This window comes from Protopterus annectens, chromosome 5.part0, assembly GCF_019279795.1.
Source record: "Protopterus annectens isolate FY-2018-M chromosome 5.part0, PAN1.0, whole genome shotgun sequence".
In the NCBI taxonomy this organism is placed as follows: domain Eukaryota; kingdom Metazoa; phylum Chordata; order Ceratodontiformes; family Protopteridae; genus Protopterus; species Protopterus annectens.
The window spans coordinates 1,172,682,159-1,172,703,055 of record NC_056735.1 but is presented as its reverse complement, the minus strand read 5'-3'; the positions used below and the strand labels follow the sequence as shown (position 1 = coordinate 1,172,703,055).

Genomic DNA, 20,897 nt, shown 5'->3' with positions numbered 1-20,897 from the left:
TGGGAAATCTGTCCCTACAGGCATCAGATCCCACTCCACCAGGGCCACAGCTACCTCTACAGCCTTCCTCAGAGGAGTTCCTACCAAAGATATTTTGGAGGCAGCCACTTGGAGTTCTGTGCATACCTTCACAAAACACTACCACCTGCCTTTATATTCCAAAACTAGAGCAGGCTTTGCCACTGCTGTGTTGCAGGGCATTCTGGCTCATCCCAGTTCCACCTAGTACCTACCACCCTGTGCGTAGCTTTGGGATTCTACCCATCTGTGATTACTGCAGCTGTATGCACGATGAACATAGTACAGTTTTGTACTTACCATAAATGTAGATGTTCAAGTGCTAATACAGCTGCAGTACAGGTTTCCCTCCCTCCTTCCCCACTTGGTAAAGGCCTAGGGCCTAACCCCTTTTTCATGCAACCTGCCTGGGTTATCCTTCTTTGGTTTATTTGCTTGCAACTACTGATTTTGGATTATATTGCATTGCATGTGTATATATATATATATATATATATATATATATATAATTTATGTATTGCCTTCCTTCTGGGGGCACCTGACATCTGGGGCAAGAAAGACTGAAGAACATGGCGTCAGCTGTGTCTTATATACTCCAGCCTCGCTGACGTCAGGAGAGAAAGCGACAACAACCGACGCCGGACCTAGACTTTGGAATTCGGCCGACCGAGGACCCGCCTGACGGCAGAGAACCCATCTGTGATTACTGCAGCTGTATTAGCACTCAAACATCTACATTTATGGTAGGTACAAAACTGTACTTTTTAGAAAAACTCACTTTACCTCCTTTTGAGCCTGCTGCCACATCTGACATCAAGTTTTTATCATGGAAGACAGCCATCCTGTTAGCTCTGACCTCTGCCAGGAGAGTTTCGGAGTTGCAAGCACTCATGGCTGTGGAACCTTATATTATTTTTCACCAAGACAGGGTGTCTTTAAGGACTAATCCTACTTTCATGCCTAAGGTGGTTTCCAAAGTGGCTTTAAATCAAACTATTCACCTGCCAACCTTTTTCCCCAATCCTCAAAATAGGGGGGAAAGGATCTTGCATTCCTTGGATGTACACAGACAACTTCGTTTTTACCTGGACAGAACCAAGAACATCAGGAAAACAGAGCAATTGTTTGTTTCTTACGCTTCAAGTTCCCAAGGCAAAGCCATTTCAAAACAGACCATTTCTAAATGGATCGCTAATGGAATCAGATTTTGTTACTCTCACCATGGAAAGCAAATCCCAGGAAGTATTAGGACTCACTCTACCAGGGCTGCTGCTACTTCAGCTGCCTTCCTCAGGGGAGTACCTACCAAAGACATTTTGGAAGCTGCAACTTGGAGTTTGGTGCATACTTTTTCTAAGCACTACAATCTACCTCTCTACTCTAAGTCTAGGGCAGGCTTTGCTTCTGCAGTCTTGCAGGGCCTTTTAGCCGCCCTACTTTATGACCACCTCCCTTTTCTTCTGCTTTGGGATTCAACCCTACAGTGATGACTGCAACAGTGAAACATGATGAACATAGTACAGTTGTGTACACTTACCATAAATGTAGATGTTCGAGTGTCTTCACTGTTGCAGTCTGGGTTACCCTCCCTCCTGTCCCCTCTTACTTTTTCTTTTGTGTGGTTCCCTTCTTCACCCTTCTTCTGAGGTGTATTTGCAAAGGGTATGGGGTTATACTCATTTTTGAACACCTGACATATGGGGCAAGAAAAACTGGAGAACATGGCGTCGGCTGCCAGCTTTGTACTCCTGGCGCACTGACGTCAGGGAGCATGGCTGAGCAGCCGACGCCGGACCCAGACTTTGGGATTCTGGCTGACCGAGGACTGCCTGCCGGCAGGGGAGAACCCTACAGTGATGACTGCAACAGTGAAGACACTCGAACATCTACATTTATGGTAAGTGTACACAACTGTACTTTGCAGAGTGACTGTAATCTTCCTAGCTCCCTTCTGGCCCTGACAAGTTTAGTTTCACTTTCGGTGGCCTCATCTAATATATTCTCCTTGGGCTCTGGATTCCATTCCAGGTCTGTTTTTCCATCCACTGAGCCAGCCTCACCCAAATCTCAAGGTCCCTAAAGTTAACTACTTGGTTTTTCCAATGATGTATAGAGATCTCAGGCTCCCCCAAAGGGTGATGCATATTCTTTCTTCATCTCAGAATCCATCAAACAGAAAAATCTATGCTAGTTAATTGAAAAAGTTTTCTTATTTGGGACTCTCTATGGACTTGGATCCCTTTTCCGCTCCTTTAGAAATGATTCTGGATTTCCTGTCTGGACTTGGTTATTCCACACTTAAAAGTTCAACTAGCAGTCATTTCTAACTTTCATGTGGGACACAAGCCTTTTGTGTCCCTTAGGTGGTCTAAGGCCTTTTTAACAAGGACCTTCCTTCTCAGATCTCATGTAATGGATCCTATCCCTCCTTGGGACTTGCCTTATCAAGGCTTGAAGAGTAAGGGACATGTTTTAAACCAGTGGTTGCAACAGATTTGAAGTTTCCTTCTTGGAAAACTCTTTCTGATAGCTGTTACTTCTGCCAGAAGAGTGTCAGAGATCCAGGTACTATAATGTATCCCTTCTTACCTCATCTTTCACAAAGATAGGGCTTCTTTGCAGACAAACATTATTTCTTGCCTCAGGTGGCCTCATTCTAATCTGAGTCGGTCTTCACTTGGCAGTCTTCTTCCCAATTTTCAGTAACAAAGGAACATATGTGCTTCATTGTTTAGATATTCATTGGCAGTTGAGATTATATTTGGATAGAACCAAATAATTCAGGAAATCAGACTATCTATTTTTCTTGTTTTCCATGGCCAGTTAGGTATGAAAGTTTCCAACGTTACCCTGTCCAGATGGCTTTCTGATTACACATATTTTGTTTATTCTTTGAAAGGCTTGTTACCGTCCAGGAAACCTCTAGGGCAATTGCCACCTCCACTGTCTTTCAGCTGTGCTTCCTTGGGTAATATATGTGCTGCAGCCACTTGGTCCTCCATTCATACATGTTGTTGTTGTTTATAAATTAGATATCCAGTGTAGACCCACGATATCAGTTAGCTCCACCATATTGTAGAATGTTCTGTCTTGTTGATCCTTGTAGACTGACCCAAATTCTGAATTCAGGAACCTATGTTCTGCTTATGCTTATCTCTGTAGGGGATTTTTCTAGTTGTAGATCAGGTGATATAGGGCAAAAGCAATCTGAGGAGATTTAGACATGCAGTGTATTATGGAGGAAGAGGTGTTGCTTTGGAGCTGAAGGTTCTGATCTGCCAGCTTTGGATCTGATCGGATCTGATAACCAACGGGTTGAGATGGCTAGAAGAACACATAGATCTAGCATTATTGTAAATGCCAAACTTTCATTTAATGAGAAGGGTTTGCTTGGGCATTCAACCTTCTTCTCCAAAGGGAACTACCATGGGTTCCTCTAAAGCCTGTAGTGGATTTCTGTGAATGAAGTTTGCAAAATAAACTTACAAACATTTTTCATGGTGTGTTTTACTTTGCTGTGGTGTTCAATTGAATACAGACCTGTTTGGTACATTACTCCAGTATTAGAAGAAACACTCCTAGGTTCATAGATAAGTACTAAGCTAGCTGCCCTTATGGGACATTTTAAGCCTAACCACTTTTCCTTTTTGTGCTTGAAGTAACCTACCCCATTTGGTTATATAATTGCCTTACACATCACATGGTTAATTATTTATTGCCACTAATGAGAATAATTGGGATCAAACCATAAATGATTTGAGGGGACCCATGCAGAGGATAAAACATTTAAGAACTGCATATGTCCATTACTAGTACATGGGGCAGTCCTGGAGTAAATTTTCTGTTTATCATCCATAGATCTAAGTACTGCCTTTTACCAGATAAAATTCTGTTATAAAATAGTTTTCCTTTCTACGGTCTATAGGCATTTGTGTCAAGATATTGCATGTCACTTTATCCATATATTTAATAAAATGTAGATTAGGGCAAGAAAATATGCTGTGTATTTCAATAAATATGGACATACTGGCTTTTCTTACTGTATTGACATTCCAGCAAGTGGACCTGCCTTTTGATGCAATATGAAATTGCCACATCTATATCCAAATGTATCTGTCTGACATTATGCTGTGAACCGTAGGCTACTGGAAATATTGTCCTCTTTAACTTGCGCAGCAATAGATTTGACTGACTGCTTCTAGTAACAAGTGCTTCACAATTTAAGGTTATACATACCTACAGGAAAGGAACAGATTACTACATCCAGCCAGTGAAAATAGCTCAGGGAATGAGGTTAGAGTAGGCAGGTTTGATCTCAACCTTTTTATAGAAGAAAGTGTACTGGAAAGCTGTAGAAAGTAAAGATGTTTTTGGACATGGGGCCTAATGGGCATTATCCGAACATTCTGATAAATGAGGGGAGAACTGGTCATACCTCTATGTAAAGTAGTTAAACTCTTGGGAGGCAGGTTAATTTTCCATGGGACTGGAGGAGGACAAATATAATTCTAATTTTTTTTTGCAACTGGGTAACCAGAATATAATAGCCTATGGATGTGAACTTAGTGTTTAGCAAGGCATTTGAATGTTGTGGTAACATGGGTCCTTGTTTTCAACCAGTATGGAATGGGGGGTGGGGGGGATCCTAGTAAAGTGAATCCACTAAAATAAACCAGTGGGGCACTGTTGGGACAGTCCTTTTCCATGGCTTTGGATGCATGTTACAAAGGGTCTGGTTTTGCTATTTTGTTCTTTGCTACACAGGAGGTTGTAAAAAAAAAAAAGTTTTTGGGAGAGAGGCAGTAGACGTGATAGCTTGAACTCTGTAAAAAAATGCATCTGGAAATCAAACATAAGGGAAGGCAATTTACATCCGAAAGAAGAGTGGTCGCAGGAGGTAGTGAGGAAGGGGCCTTTGACTAGTCTCATTAAAGAAGATAACAGGAAGCAGCTGGTGTAAGAGCAGCAATGACAGCTGTCAATCTATGGTATTGTCAGAGCGGCATCTTCCTGAGTAACCAGTTGGCAAGATCGTCTGTGGGATATTATGTGCAGTTCTAGACGCCTCTTTATTTTAAGGCATAGGTAAGATAGTTTAAGAAGAGAGTGAGGGGGAGGATTCACAGTAGTATGTATGAAGATAAGATAAGTCTGTGTAGATTTGAAAAAGGAATGCAGAATGGGGGCTTGGTACAAACTTTTAACTACATTTAGATATTATGTAAAGGCCAAGTGGGTATGATGTTTTAAAAACAGCAATCTGTGTAAAAATAATGCAGTCTGAAGCTGTACAATGTACAGAGCTGGAAAAATGTACGCAAGTATTTCATAGGAAGGATTCTGCATTGTAAGAGGTACTTGGGCTAGAATCAGTAACATAATTCAGAAATAACATGTGGCAGACATCATGCAGTTCTTACAAGGGGAGTGGCAAGAAAGTTAAGTGGGATCTGCAGTTTATTTGCCAAGTCGAGACATGCATAGACTATGCAAGCCAATGATCCTTAATATCTGTTAGAGTTTGTTTATTCAGTTTCACGTTTCACAAACCACTTTGGTTTATTGACAACTATCATTGAAATGGCTGCTGTTAATTGATATCTTGCTTACAAAAACGTGAAGGGGCTAGAAACTATGTTTATCAGAGTCACATTTTGTGTGTGTTTGTAGCATTCTCTTTGCTTTTCTGTGTTTGTATTTTATTGTTGAACATCGGAATTATTTTCAGTATTGGAATATTCATTCATTCTGTGAAATACCACCTTCATCCATTTCAAGGTCATACTGGGGGAACAGCTCTTATCCTGGTACTCGATGGGTGCAGGGCAGTATTAGTTGAATATCTTGGATGCTTTTACTACAGAAGTGAATTTGTACTTAACATGCCTTCTGTTGTTACAGAGTTTATTGAAAACATACCTCATATTTGTGCACACGTGAACTTGGGAAAAGGTGGTAGTCATGCAAAGATTGTAGTCGGTGCACTCCTAGACCTCATGGATGATCCAGACAAAGATGTCCGTCTTGCTTTTACTGAAAATATTAAATATCTAATGGAAATCTTGGAATCTGAGGAAGGATTATTTAAGGAGGTAATAGTAACTTAGTGGCATTTATACGGATAATTTACCTGCCTACTTTGTATAAGATCGAGATTTGCATGTGTAACAGAATACCATCTGAGCTCTTAGACTTGAAAATAATCATTAATTTTAAAAACTAAACTTCCACTTATTTTAAATGAAAATATTTCTCATAGATGGTAACTTGCTTTACACTTTTAAAAATTATATTTAAGTGCTTGTTTGTTTTCCTTTGTGTAGCTTTAACTGGATAATTTTCTCATGTTCTAAGTACATAACACAAGGTAGCCATGCACAACACAATGGTGGTGATAACCTTAAGTAATGAAGTCCTTCACATTTTGCATTTTCCTGGTAGTGTGAACATTTATCAAATCCTCCATAGATATGAGTAAAGTCTGCTGCCGTGGACTTGTGAATTGTTTGGAACTGATCATTGCTTTCTTACATGCTGTTTAATTAGCTTTGATTGAACAAATGTTTACTAGTTACTGATGTCTTTATTAAAAAAAACAGTTTTCCTAGGTGCTCTGTGCTAATTTGTAATAAACAGCATGATTTACTTGATTCTTTTTCAGTCAGCAGATTAATGTTGTATAGCTCCTTAAACAACTGTCTGGTGATTGCCGCTGTTTTTAAAGGCTTGTTCTTCAGAGGGCTTATCCTGGGTACCACCCTTGTTTTCATTGGTGAAGGAATCCCCAAGAATGAAAGAGTGGCCCTTTCCAATTCTTTCCTTCTGCTGCTTCTAGGCAGTCACAAGAGCAATGACAAATTTGTTTTTCTAATTTTTAATTTTTTTTTAATTTTATCTTTTTATTTTTTCAGCTTGTTAAGTTTTCTTTGGCCTTTTAGATTTAGTTATCTTCAAAGAGTTTTTAATAAAAAAATTTATGTGGCATGAAAGTGACAGTAAAGGGGTCATTATGTGATTTGCATGCACTTCCTAGAGTCTGGCCATGTTCCTCCTTTTCCAGGACTGTAATCCTTATTAATTCCTTTAATCTTTAAACTTGTACAGTTGCAGGAGGGTTGTCCAAAATAGGATAGTTAAATCTGCTGAAATGAAGCCCAGACAATATAGGTGTTCCTTGGTCTTTTTGTAAAAAGGAAAAGGATTGCAGGAAAAGGTCTTCATTATGGAAGCAGTCGTGCTACACCAGATGTTTACAGAGTTGATATCAATTTGAATTTTACTTTTAATCTCTTTTTTAAAATGTGATGTGTTGTGTGTCTTTAAACATTGTATGTAATAGAGGTTATTTTGACTTGTGGAAAGTGTATTCTTTTTTTTTTTTTTTTTTTTGCCTTTCCCTTTCACAAGATATGGAAATTACAGCAATTGGATATAATAGGGAAAGCTGATGCATAAGCAATCCTAGATGGGGAGGAGGATCTTTTTTTTCTGTTGGGCTTTCTCTTTTAAGTCACACAGTAAATTGTGGTGATGTGGTACTTTTGGTAATTCTGATAAAAGTATTTAGCCTTCTCCAAGGAAGCTTGTTTCTTAATTATTTGCATATAGTTAGATTGTTATTGATATTTATTTTTGGAGGTATATCATTTATAAGTTGCTGATAAATTGTTCATTATACCAAAATACTGTTGGGATGGATGACAGAATGCTTCATTATTTGTTACGGAATTTACAAGTCTTTCAGATGTAAGAGGTTCCCCATGTTGGAGATGGTAGTAAAAATTTAGTTGTATTATTATTTTCTGGTTGTTTTTACAATAGTTAAATTATTGCTTATGGGAAATGTGACGAAGCCTGTTCTGTTTGTTACTGACTTTTATAATTCTCCCGAAGCATGTCCTTCCCCAAGTTAGAGATGGGAAGAATCTCCATTTTACTGCTTTGGTAACTGTTGGGCAGCTAAAGGAAAGAAATAGTGCACAATACTCTCGGTTTTAGTTAGGGCATGAAACTCCTGTAATGGAAAGTGATTTGGTTAAAATGCCCCGTAAAACACTATAGGGTAGGGTAGGAATTTATTTAAGAAACCTTTGGGCAGAGATCCAGTTTAGACAAAATTGAATCACTGGGTTATACCAGGTTATTTGAGAGAAGCAGCTGCCCATTTTCCTCCAACATGTAGGAGATGGGAATCACCTTTTTGGAAGTAATTTTCCAGTCAGTGTCCTAGAAAGGTATCAGGTACCTGGACTTAAGGTTGCTACTTGTAAAGATATTTAAACTAAAAACAGGTGACTGTGAGGTGTGTAGTTACTCAACAGAAGTAGTAATATGAAGAACGGGCTGAACACAAACACAAACACACACACACACACACACACACACACACACACACACACACACACACACACACACACACACACACAAAATCATCTCATACTTTAACATTAAGCTCTTTTGTCCCACAATATTCAGAATGTCCTAGGTATTATGGGATGAAAGCGCTTAATGTCATTAAAATGTTCATTCTGTTCTTCATATTAGTTCTTCTGTTGAATAGCTACACACCACGCAGTCACCTGTTTTTAGTTTCCTGTTCATGTCTGGTGACTATTGGGCTATTTTTTTACATGTAAAGATATTGTAATAGGACAGTGAATGACTGTAGTCAACATTTATCTCCCTCTGTGGGTTAAGACTAATTTGGTGATATTATTTTTCCATAAGTTTGTGGCTTTTTGGGATGGTCTGAACTTTTATGGAGAGGAGACAGGAGCATGGTCTTTCATCTTCAGGGGGTGTCAGGTGGTTTAAGAGCTACTAGAACCCAATAGTCCTGCAAAATGTTGGCAAGGTATACTAAAGTGGTGGGAATGGTAGAAGCCTCATGAGAGCTTCTAGGTGTGATTGTGTACTTTACATATTAATCTACACCGCACTGGCAGGCCTGTAGTGTATATAAATTTCTTTGAACTATAGAACGTTTGTACTTAAATGAATTCAATATTTTCCAAGAGAAGTTTCTGACCATTGTCTGTCCGTTACATTTTTCTTTGGAAAACAAAGGTTTACCTAAACACTTGAGGGTGAATCTCTTCCACTGTCAAAAGGATGGCCTTGAGTGACAACTCCAAGATTTAATTAGGGCATTCCTGCCAGTGGATGTTGATCCTGCCATACTGATTTGTCAGCAGTGGAATAATTTTGAAAGCAAATGTATTTCACCACTATACAAACTGTGCTAATGAAGCTTCAGAACAGTATGGCTTATAACATACAGGAAATAAGATTACAGATTAACTGTATAAAGAAAGAATTACTAAAGTTATTATATGTTAAATTAGAATAGCAGTAAATGCCCTGACACCCAGAAATTTTTAATCTTTCCTCACTTATATGGAGGTGCTGACTTTTAAGACTCCTCCAGATTAAGGAAGCAAGCAAGGATGGATCTCTTATTAAAGCTAAACACATAAACCTTATGCAGAAGAACTCTCTACATATTTTGGAAGGGTTTAGATCACTTAAGTGAAGAATACTTAATTTGAACAACATCCACCAGAGCAAAATACATTGGAGAACCGAATAACAAATTGTGATCTTCAAAGCAAGCGAATCTACTTTATTTTTTTTTTTTTATTTTTTTTCAGGGAGCAAGCCCCCTATGCATCACGCACTAACTTAAATATACCATCTCCAAGTTCACACAATACCTGCAAAAAATTCCCTTTTCTCTGGTATTAAGTAAAGTCTGACAAAAAATGGAGTTCTGCTGTTTTCTTTGCTATGCATGACATTCGATTATTTTAATTTGATTGTCATACATTCGAACAAACTGTGTTAAGACCATATCGGTGGAAGCCTTTTGGAAGTATTTAGGAGCTATTGTCAAGAGCCATATGCTGCAGAAGATCAGATGGAATTAAGTAGTGGGAGATGAAGAAATTTTTGTTATGGGCAGAATTGCCACTAATGTGGCATTCTGATGCTGTGTTTGCTAAGTGCAGTCATAGATGGAAAAGTTGAGTCCGTTTGTTAGCAAGATGAAGCAGGGAAAGACCTTTGCTTAGGTCGAATTCCAGTTGAATTTTATTAAAAATTTCCATGAATTTTTATAGATTATTTTGTTAAATTGGTCAGTGGCATCTTTCATACAGGGAATGTTCCTGCTACATATGAACAGGATCTAGTGGTTTATGATTGTAATGCCAGTTAAGGCTTCTGCACAGGTGAGGCACATCGATTGCCATTCTGAATCATGACTACAAGATCTTTACGGCTATATTAGCTTCTTGGCACAACCAGTTTTCCCCTTCCTTGATACATTTGGATGAGACAGAGTATGTACCTGGCAAGGCAGTCTATTAAAGACTACTTTATGGATAAGGATGTGTCCAGGAGTGGATCTAGGCTTTTACTGGGAGGTTTTGATCCTGAAGAAAAAAAAATTCAGTAAGGTGAATTGAGGAAGCTGATGGAATTTTCTGAATGATTTGTGGACTTTCTTCCTTATATGCATATTTCTGGGTGACTTTTAAATTTAAATCTGTGTTATCAGACATATCTATAATTAGTAGAACTATGAGGCAAAGCTGTCTGCCATCTAGTTTTATGGTATCTAGTTGGAATATTGATTATTTGTATAAAGCCTTGTTGTATACTGGTTGAGATCCATAAGAGAATCCCTTCAAAGATAGGGATGGTATTGCCTTTGGAGGTATGTGTATGCCTATTACGATTATACTTCTTGGATGTTGAGTTTAAGTTGTGAGATGGATACATTTGCATATCTGAATTGTGGAGTGGTGTGAGGGAAAGGGGAGCTTCCTAAGTATTTTTGTGGCATATTGCTACTCCACCTGCTTGTTTATTTTACCTGTCTAACCTTTGTGTGTCGTATATGGGTGTTGAAATTTCTTTTTCTTTTGTTTCCTTTTTGAGCCAGGTGACTATGGTCACCAGTGTATCAGGGGAGTTATGGCTGATCCAAGCATGAATTTCAGGTAATTTGTGAAAAAAACATGGCCCTGCCTAACGTGTTTAGACTTTGTGAAGTTGATTGGGGTGTGTAATGGAAATACTGGATACCAGTGGAGGAGTTTGTTAGACCAGGATTAGGAAGAATGTCTCAACTTGGTTTTAAAGGTAACTGTGTTGATCCATGGGTTATAATCTGAGTAACTGATTTTAAAGAATTCAGTAGACGTTGTTTAGTGTAAAGTTGGAGATGGGAAGGTGATGGTTTGTATTCTTGTGGGTGTGTTCCAGTGTCAGTATGGAGAGTGAGTTGTTAAGTGAGAGTTTGTGGGGATAGGTTGTGAGTTACATTGCCACACTGAGTGATAAAGGCATGAGAAGTCATGGGAATACCATTTTGACTGGATTATGAGGTGGAAAGTTTGATTAAATGGTAGTGGCTTTGTTGGCTAATATACTATAGCAGTGTTTAGTGTAATAATCCTTTTTTGGGCTGAATGGGTGGAGAAGTTGATGCTTTAAATGTAGAGTAAGAGGGGTATGTGTAGAAACTGGAGGTAGAGTAGGGGAGCATAGTGAGCCTGAGTTTGGCTGCAACCCTGTAGACTAGGATTCTAAAAACAACCTATTGCAATGAAAATTTTAGTTCTTCTAAGAGTTTAGTGTCATTCACTGCTGGATGGTGTCCATGATATCCTGTCCTAAGGATTCTGTTTTGAAAATGGTGCTTGAACAGGAGCACTACTAAATAGGGGAGGGGATGAGGGCAAACAACACAAGAAGTTAGATAGAGAAACCCAACTCTACCATAGGCCTTGCTGGGCAGCTTTCATTTACAGTAACATCTTATAATTTATACTTATATTATCTAAAGAAGAAGATTAATACGACCAGCATATAGGTGGTTAATCTATGCAAATATCTCTGCACAAGTGAAGTATAACTTCAGATGGGAAAGGGAACTATCACACCAGCTAACAAGTCATAGCTGAAATAAAAAAATAAAACTTCCAGGGTATGCAGCCAAACCTAGAATGCTGATAATACATTTTTAAATACTTATACGCTCCAGCTAACTTAGGTCATATGTTCTTAGGTGTTACTGTTAATGTTTGAGGTGTAACTTTGGTCAGGTTGAAGATTTGGATGCATATCTTGTGAGACTGTGATGTGCTGATTCAGTTTAAAGTAGATATTCAAACTGTTTTTGATTAAGTTTGGTTAACACCCACATTTATATTGTTATTGTTGCTAATTTCAGATTTACGGGAGGATCAGAAATCAGACACATTATTGTGTTTTTTTTTTTTATCATTATTGAAAAACTCTGCACACACAGGTGAAAACAGTATACCTTACCTAAGATCCAGGAAATGCTGAATCTATTGTGAGAAATCATTTTGAATTTAAAATTAATGGGAGTAACTGATATTGGGGGACACGTTTTAAATATGCGCTGCTTGGGTAATTAGTACATGGGAAAATGAGATGTAAGATTTATTGAGTGTGGACTGGTACCTGGATGTTAATTCCTTTAATTGTAATGTAAAAGGAGCTAATTAAGATTTAAGCATGAGATAAGGAGAGTTTGATTTTTGTCTTGCAATAACTATATTTTCTGGCTCAGGAACAAATGTCTGATTTATATTTCAGGGATTGTTTGCTCTTTGTGGGCAAGCCTGGAATATTTTTTGTGCAATTAATAAGTTTCATTTCTTTCTTAAAAAAAAAAAAAAAAAAGACAATTTTATGGGGTTAACAATTTAACAATATGTTGCTCTTTTATTGTTTTGTCTATTGTGAACATACTATGCCCTGTACATTTTCCTGTACGTTTTATTTATTTAATGTTTTTGTTTGTTTTATGCATACTTCTTACATGTTGTCTTTAAGTAAAGCTGTTTAAAACAAAAATATGTTTTGTTGAAATTACACAGAATCCTGTACTTCACAAGATCCCTTCCGTAAATGATGATTCACTGAATGACAGGGCCAAGGGTTTTGTCCGTGTCTCGTTCAGTACCATCAGTGAGTGTTATCAGTCTGCCTTTGCTATAGAAACTATCTTATGATGAAGATGCATGCCTTATGAGAACTGCATCCTGTTGTGATTTCTCTGCTTAGTGAATCTGTCTCTGTGAATCAGTGTTATTGACAGTGGTAGTGCCCTAGAAATGCATCTGTAACTGAAAGTTCAGGGAACAAACTGGTGCTGATATCCTGTACTAGAACAAGGCATTTCTGCTCAAACTTTCTGTTTGAGGAGCAACAACTACTGACACATTTTCAGCTTTACTCCAATTTCTTTCTGGCCATAATGGTAGCCAGTAAGTTCATTTACATATTTTCTGCAGATGATAAATGTGCAGTGAAGTATCAAATCTGGCAAGGTGGCATCTCAAGGCGGGCATGCTTCGGAATCTCCATAAGCTGCTGATCACTATCTGCCTAATGTCTCCTAATGAAGAGTCCTTATGCAAGGAGTGCACTGAAACACGGAGGTGATATGATGTCTTCTGTTGGACCAGCGCAATTTTTTTGCAATAAGGCCATCTTGAGCTTTTGTACCATATGAGTGAGATATGTAGGTCTTGATTAAAGATGGAAGAAGGGGTGAGAAATGCATTGAGTGTGATGGCTGTTATGAATGAGGATCACTTGTTTCTCCTTCTGTGCCTGCTCAGTAAGCTTCTCAGATTGTAGAGCTGTGTAAGGTACTTGCCATAACAGGTGATCATCATAAGGATCACTACTGCAGGATCAGCCATAAATTGTGGGAATTGCACAATAGGTGGACAGCTAAGCATCAGGCTTTACGTCCAGAGCCTTCAAACATCCCTTGTGCTTAGCTGGCATTTCCCATGCTGTAGATGTGAAAGGGATGTACAGTATGAAGGGCATAAGTGTCTGCCCACCCCATCTTCATTTTTGTGGTCTACAAACACTTTGGAAATCATTTCATCTGTATTGCTCAAGAAACCTACACAAGTGTGATAAGAAGTCATTTGGGATTATTTTCTGTTGCTTGTAGAGTTATGTTCTTATTTCTGTCTTTTGAATTAGAGATGTTTCAAAGGCTGTGGACATTCCTGGGAAAGGTCACAAAGAAGTGTGCTTGTGGCTGACAGCCACTATACCACTGGTTCACTTTCACCTTCAGTTTCTTTTCTGCATACTGCTTTTCATTAAACATCTGAGTCTAAGCTTTTTGCTTCATTTTATGAATAAAACAACCTTGATTGAAAGCGTGCAAGCATATAGAAAGTTTATTAATTTAGGGCAAGGTTTGGCCACCCCACTTTAGGGAGTGCATTGTCTTCATAAGCTTAGAGTTCCTAAATATTTAGAGAAAATGGATAAGAAGGTAACCACCAAGACGTTTGTGAAAAGAGAGCACGAAGCCTTTGCAGCCTCATATGTCCTGTAAGGGCTTGATGATGTAAGCTATGGAGAGGTATGTATTTCTCAGCCTTCATCTCTGCCACTTTCTGTGGTGTCCTCATCTGCCGGTGTCCTTTCAGAGGTTGACAGTAGAATACAAGAGTCTCATTTGTACTACACCTGTGTATATGAAACTTCTGCATCACAGAAGAATGCCAGGTTTCAGGCACCTGCAATGGCCAGCTTGTTGCTTGTGCATTCAGAAGTCACTGACCCTAATTGGGTATTTCAAGGAAGTTTGCGGAGGAGTTTGTGGGTACAGTTGAAAAAAAAATATTTTTTTTCGTTTTGCAGAGAAGTCCCAAGCTGGTTGAACTACCTAGATTGCATCCCATAACCTTAAGACCTGGACTTTCAGCTCCATCAACACCTGAGTGTTCCTCTGCTTTATTTGATTATAGTTGTTTCACCCAGGAGCTTGTGGCAGCATGGTAAATTATCAGATTCTCCATCCAGTTGGTGAACTTTCTAAAATTGGGATGGCTGCTCTGCTAAGAGATTGGGAAAGCCAGCTCCAAAACTATCTGCTGACTTGGGCTTGGGTGAGGATAGTTGTATTCTTATACAGTATGCAAGCTAACCATGATGGCCCAGGATCTGACATCAAAATGGAGCATCCGTCTCCTTGCCTGTTGTGATGGATCACCTGAGTAAAATCTACAGAGCAATCCTCATATTGGAATTTGAAGCCAGAAGACTTATCCAGATTCATCTTACTCTGGGGCACCCCAGTGCTGGACCTTTTTGCCTCCTCACAGAACCACCTGCTTCCATTATTGTACTTCACATACCCCCTACAAGACAGGCCTAGCAATGGACATACCTTCAGTACCTTGCAAAAAAAAAGGTCTTCTGTTTTCCTTTCCCCATTTCCCCTTGATATCCAGCATACTGAGGATAGCTGTGCAGAACAGGAGCAGCTTAATCCCCTACAAAAGGGACGCTGGCAAGGAGGAAGGTGTGGTTTACTTAATCCAGATTTACTCTCTCCTCTGTTGTGAGATAGATAAGGAAGAGTCCTTATTCTCATATCCCCTCCAGCCCCCTAGGGCATATCCTTCACTGAGAGACCTAATTTACTGAGGGCACATTTCAATGGGGGGGGGCACTTTCTGTTTCCCATAAACATTACTTGGACTAGATGTCAAGCAATCCAAGCCAGTCTCTCATTTGTTCAGTAATGTAAGAACTGGAAGACCGCTTTGATGCACCTCATCAGAACCTGATTACTAGCTGCTGCTGCCACCCAGGAAAACTGACCTTTTTTGGGTAGTGGAGAAATTGAAATATTTGTAGTAAAATCCAGTGACCATTCCATCCATTTATGTATTTGTTCTGTAACTGGGCAGATGGACTGGGCTCAAGGCCCTTAATAGCCATATCCTGGGCTCACTAGTGTGCCGTAAAGTAAATACATAAAGAAATACAGGAGAGAGTACATAAAGAGATACTGCAATGACAGTAACATATTACATAAATGACTGCAATGGAAAAATAACACGTGTATAGCTATGTACAAAGAATTGGTTGTAGTTTTACATATTTATAAAGAATTGATTCTTTGATGTCTCTGGAAGTGGTTACAGGATTGAAGTAAGTGCAGCTAATTATATGTTAACAAACAACAAAGTAAGTTATACACTCTACAGTTTCTTCCATTATTGGGTATCAGAGCTGTTAAGTTCCAAACCCACATGGTCCAGTACGAAGGTAACATTTTAAAACAGACTGAGGATGTGTATCATGAAATCTTGGATGCAGCTGTAAAGTTGCACCCTTCTAAACTATCCTAAATATTAGTAAGCATACTAATAAATGCAGCTGTCACACTGTAGATGTCTCTGCTTGTTTATTAGAATGCATGTTTGAATGAGGATTTCATCTCTGCCTTAGAGTATTAGAAGCCAGTTGTTGCTGTGTACCTTCCTCATACAACGTTCTTCAGAAAATGAAATAAAACTGCAATACTGTATAAACAGTGAAACAGTTCATCTGATGTGTTTTCTATCCAACTCAACATGTGGATTAGTGGATCTGACCAAATCCAACCTCAGCAGCATTTTTTTCCAGGTCTTGGATCCAGGTCTCAAGCTCCTCCCCTAACCATAATTCCTTCTTGTCCCCTACAATACTTCAGATCATGTTTGCTGCCTGAAAGGTCCCAGTATGATCTGTGAGAGCTCAGCATGCAGTGACAGCTAATTTGTACTTTTGGATCATTTTGGCTATTTTCTATAAAGCTTTGTCCTTTCGTAGTTTCTATATCGGTTTACATTTTCTTTCTTTTTCTAAGTTTTCTATAGACAGTTGTCTATAATAATTTCCTGTGAAAATTTTATTCCCCTACTCTGTACAAAAAAAAGAATTTAAGTTGTATTTTGTCTCTTACTACTATTGTTGTAGGAGTTGAATATTTGTACCTTACAGTGTTTCCGTAGTGTTGTACTGGACTTTGTCCTCTTCTGATTGTGTTGCTTGTTCTTTTCAAGATGTCTGACAAGACTTCTGGCTTTAAAAAATGTAGTGCCTGTAGACCCACACAATTGGTGTGTTTATTGCTTGGAGTAGACCATTTAAACATTGAATGTGAATCCTGTGCATCCTTTGTGTCCAAGACTCTAGTGAATCAAATAAAGTGGTCTGAAAGGGTGTTCTCCCTGCCCAAGAAGAATTGATTCCTCTTGTTTCCACTTCAGCCTCACCTTCTTCAAAGAAAGTTGACAAGGCTAATTCTACCAAAGGAAAAAAAAAGAGAGGAAAGAATAAGGAGAAACAAAAGGATCATCCGATGAAGAGGTCTCCCAATCTACCCATTCTGGGCCAGCCCTAGAAATCCAAAGCTGTTGGGTACAACACCAGGTCAGAAGCAGGGTTGAGTCAGAACACCTTCTCCAGCACACCACTTCGGGATGGCAAGTCCTAGACTCCACTCGCCCATCCTTCAGCATAGACATTGGTTTCCCGGACTAACTTTGGTGGCATCTTCATACAGGTTCTTTCAGTCACTGAGACTCCTTTATGAAGCTGACATTGAAGGGATAATAAGGAAGTGTCTTTGGACCCAGATGGGAGTCGTCTTGGCACCTCCTCCTTCAGGATCTCTGAGTTTGTCCCAGTCACTTATCCCATTGGTTACTTCTTCCCTGGTCTGACCTTCGGATCTGGGTTCCACAGTTCCAGTCGATACCCATGAGAGAATTTAGTTGGAACAGAGAGTGATTTCCGCTTCAACTACGACAGTTTCCCTTACCCTTTTGGTTCTGGCACCATCGAATCACAAGGGATCTCTGAGCCGAGAGGTTGGTACAGAAGACAATCTTCACATCAAAGTTTTGTAAATGAGAGAGGTGGTCCTAGCATTGCAGGCTTTTCAAGACTGTGTCCTCAAAGGTGTGATCTCCATCCAGATGGACAGTGTGGTTTTAGTCTGGTGCATTAACAAACAGGGGGAACCCATTCATGCCCATTATGCTGGGAAGACCATAGGGATGTGAGTCCTGAAGTTTACCATCTGTTTTCTCCAATGTCAGTGATGGCCAGGGATTACAGGCTTTCCTTCTTAGTTGCCCACATTTTGCTGTCATCTTAAAAATCCAGCATGAGAAAGGTTTACAGACTTAAGAGGAAAATATTTGTTGTCTGGGCCTCTTCCGTGGGCTTGGACCCCATTTTCAGCACTTCTCCTCCTATTTTAGATTTTTAGCAGGTTTATTGCAGGAAAGTGACAGTTTCTCAACTTGTCAAAGTTCAACTAGCAGTCATATCTAATTTTCAAGTGAGGGAAAATAAGTCTTATATTTTCCCTAAAACTGTTCAAGGCTTTATTAAAGGTAAATTTTAGACCCCCGGTGAGAGATCCAGTTCCCCCTTTTAGACCTCTATGAAAGTTCCAGTTCCCCCTTGGTATAATACCTTGATACTTCAGGCTCTAAACAGACCAGCCTTTGAACTAGCAGCATCAGCAGATTGTAAGTTTTTGTCTTGGTCAACTGTCTAATGGCTATCACTTCTGCGAAAAGAATTTTGGGAATTCAAGCCTTGTCTTGCAGACCTCCTTGTTTAATCTTTCACAAGAGTAGGTTATCCCTTCGGACTAACCCTTATTTTCTTCGCAAGGTGGCCTTGGAAGGTTCACTTAATCAGGCAATTAACTTGCTGTTTTTCTTCCCAAACTTGTCTAACAAAGGGGAATATACCTTACATTTGATGAACTTATAAAGTCAATTGAAATTTTATCTACATTGAACAAAAGAATTCCGAAAAAAGATCAACTTTTTATTTCCTTCTCAAAGGCTACACTGGGACAAGGTGTTTCTAGAGTCACACTGTCCATGTTTGATTCTCCTTACTGAAGAAAACAGGGCAAAGGATTAGCCCTTTCCCACAAACCCAGGGCTCACGCAACCAGAGTAGTGTCAGTCTCCACTGCCTTTTTTACTAGAGTTCCCATACACGAAATTTGTGCTGCAGCTGCTTGGTCTACTGTTCATACCTTTGTATCTCATGATAAACTGGACATGCAGTTTAGATCCTGTGCGACCTACAGCTTCACTATTCTTCAGAATATCTTCCATGAGACCACCTTGGAATTCTAGTAGCTAAGGAGTTTGTCACATACATCGAATCGGATAGAAAAGACATCCTCTGATGCGAAAGTTTTATATTTAGCATGATGCTAGATGTGTGTTGTCTTTGTCTGTCTGCTTCAACTTCCATTTCTCTGTCCCCTTTACCAAAGTTGTCACTAGTGGCTGTCAGTTGAGTGATTGAACCTGCCCAGGGCCTTGTTATATTTTCAACTTCTGGGCTAACTTCTCTCCTTTATCACTATTGTATGATGTAACAACTTTTCCTTTGAGCTTCTAAGGAAAATTACTTGCAACTGGGCAAACTTGATTTCAGGTGTTGCTGGAGACGAGTGGGAATTATGGATTGGGGAGGAGCCTGATCCCTGGATCCAAGAGCTGGAAAAATGGTACTGAGGTCAGATCCGATAAACCATGCATTGAGCCAGACTGAGAAAGACAACATGTATCTATTGTTAGGGTAAGTACATAGCTTTTAATTTTTCTTGTTTTGCCTTCCACTAAATTGGGTGGTAGAATGAAGTAGCATTCACCTCACAAGAAGAGCCTCTGTAGTTTGATTCTTAGCTGGAGTGCATTCTTTGTGAGTCTGGATGTGTTCCTTGTGTTTGCTTGAGTTTTCCCTCCATGTTCTCTGTTTTTGCTCACACTCCAGGAATGGAAAATAAAGGGAAAAAAGTCTTCAACATGTAATCCAGCTTTTTGTGCTTGACAGAAGGGTGGATGTTAGAACCTTCCAGGTTTTTAGCTAATACTTCTTGAATAAGGCTACTAAAGCAGCAACTTTCAGGTCCCAGCCAAACCCTTCTGAGGTATACCATAATTATATCATAATTATTTTAGCAAAACGTATAACCATCCAGTTTTTCACATTGTTACTACCAACCTTTAAAGTGGAAGGGAACTCCAGAGCTTATTCCACCTAAGAAAATGCTAAGTGCAGTCAGTGTGTTTGACCTTCATCTGCTTCTCACATTGCTATAGTGCAGCAGCAACTCCCCTTCATCTTTTCATCATGAGAATAACCATATAAGGATGGCAGTTCAATCTTCTGATTCAAAGCAGTGACCAGCATAAATATTTTTAATCTATTTTTAGCCTCTACTGGCATCTGCTGACCATTTTCTGAATTGCCATAATTCTGCCCATTTATCCCACATTGGGTAAGAGACCATCATGGCAGGCAGACTTCTGAACATTTTATGAAGCTTCATCCACATCCACTTTGCAGGTTTCATAAGTGCTCGGGGAGGAGCATGCAGTTGTGCAGTGTTGGGGCTGTTATCTGTTGCCTCAGGTGATATAGCCTTGCAGGGAACCCTGGCTTCTCATTTCCAGTAGATATCTTCCCCTATGTCAAGAATCTCCTCCACCAGAGATTCATTACTGAGAAATACACCTTATTGCATGTCCCCTTCAACGTCCACCATGGTGGAGGTGAAGAGGCAATGCCTGTTCCAAAAATCTTCTCCTTTGGCTAGATACTCCAGAAGCCAGGCTGTTTTTTTAATCTTAATTGTCTAGATCATAGTCAAGGCTAGCAGAATCTCCATTATAAATGTAGTCATAAGAAAAAAAGCTGTAGATACTTCTGTCCTGTCTGTATGAAACAGCACATATGGGCCTATAATTCTGGCATTCTCCTAGCTGACGTCAAAGATGTTAATGAAACCAATTCAAGCTGAAACCTCTTCATTCTTTACAGTATACTGATATCTCACGTTAGGGCAGCCAACCTCTTATGAGGTTCAAATTTGTAACACTTCTTTTAGGATAAATTTAAGTGCAGAAATATAAACTAATGTAAACCTGTATTGTAAGCATACAATCAAGGCTGAGCCATATTTAAGGAAAAGACAACATTTGACCATGCAG

The 20,897-nt window shown here is 39.3% G+C and overlaps 1 protein-coding gene across 1 annotated transcript in view; it reads left to right on the top strand.

Moving 5' to 3' along the window:
• ATR (ATR serine/threonine kinase) overlaps positions 1-20,897 on the top strand; it is a 1,835,177-nt gene that overhangs the window by 562,866 nt on the left and 1,251,414 nt on the right. Inside the window, exon 11 of the mRNA XM_044071973.1 lies at positions 5,920-6,110. Coding sequence (XP_043927908.1) covers positions 5,920-6,110 — 191 coding nt within the window. The remainder of the gene's footprint in view (positions 1-5,919; positions 6,111-20,897) is intronic.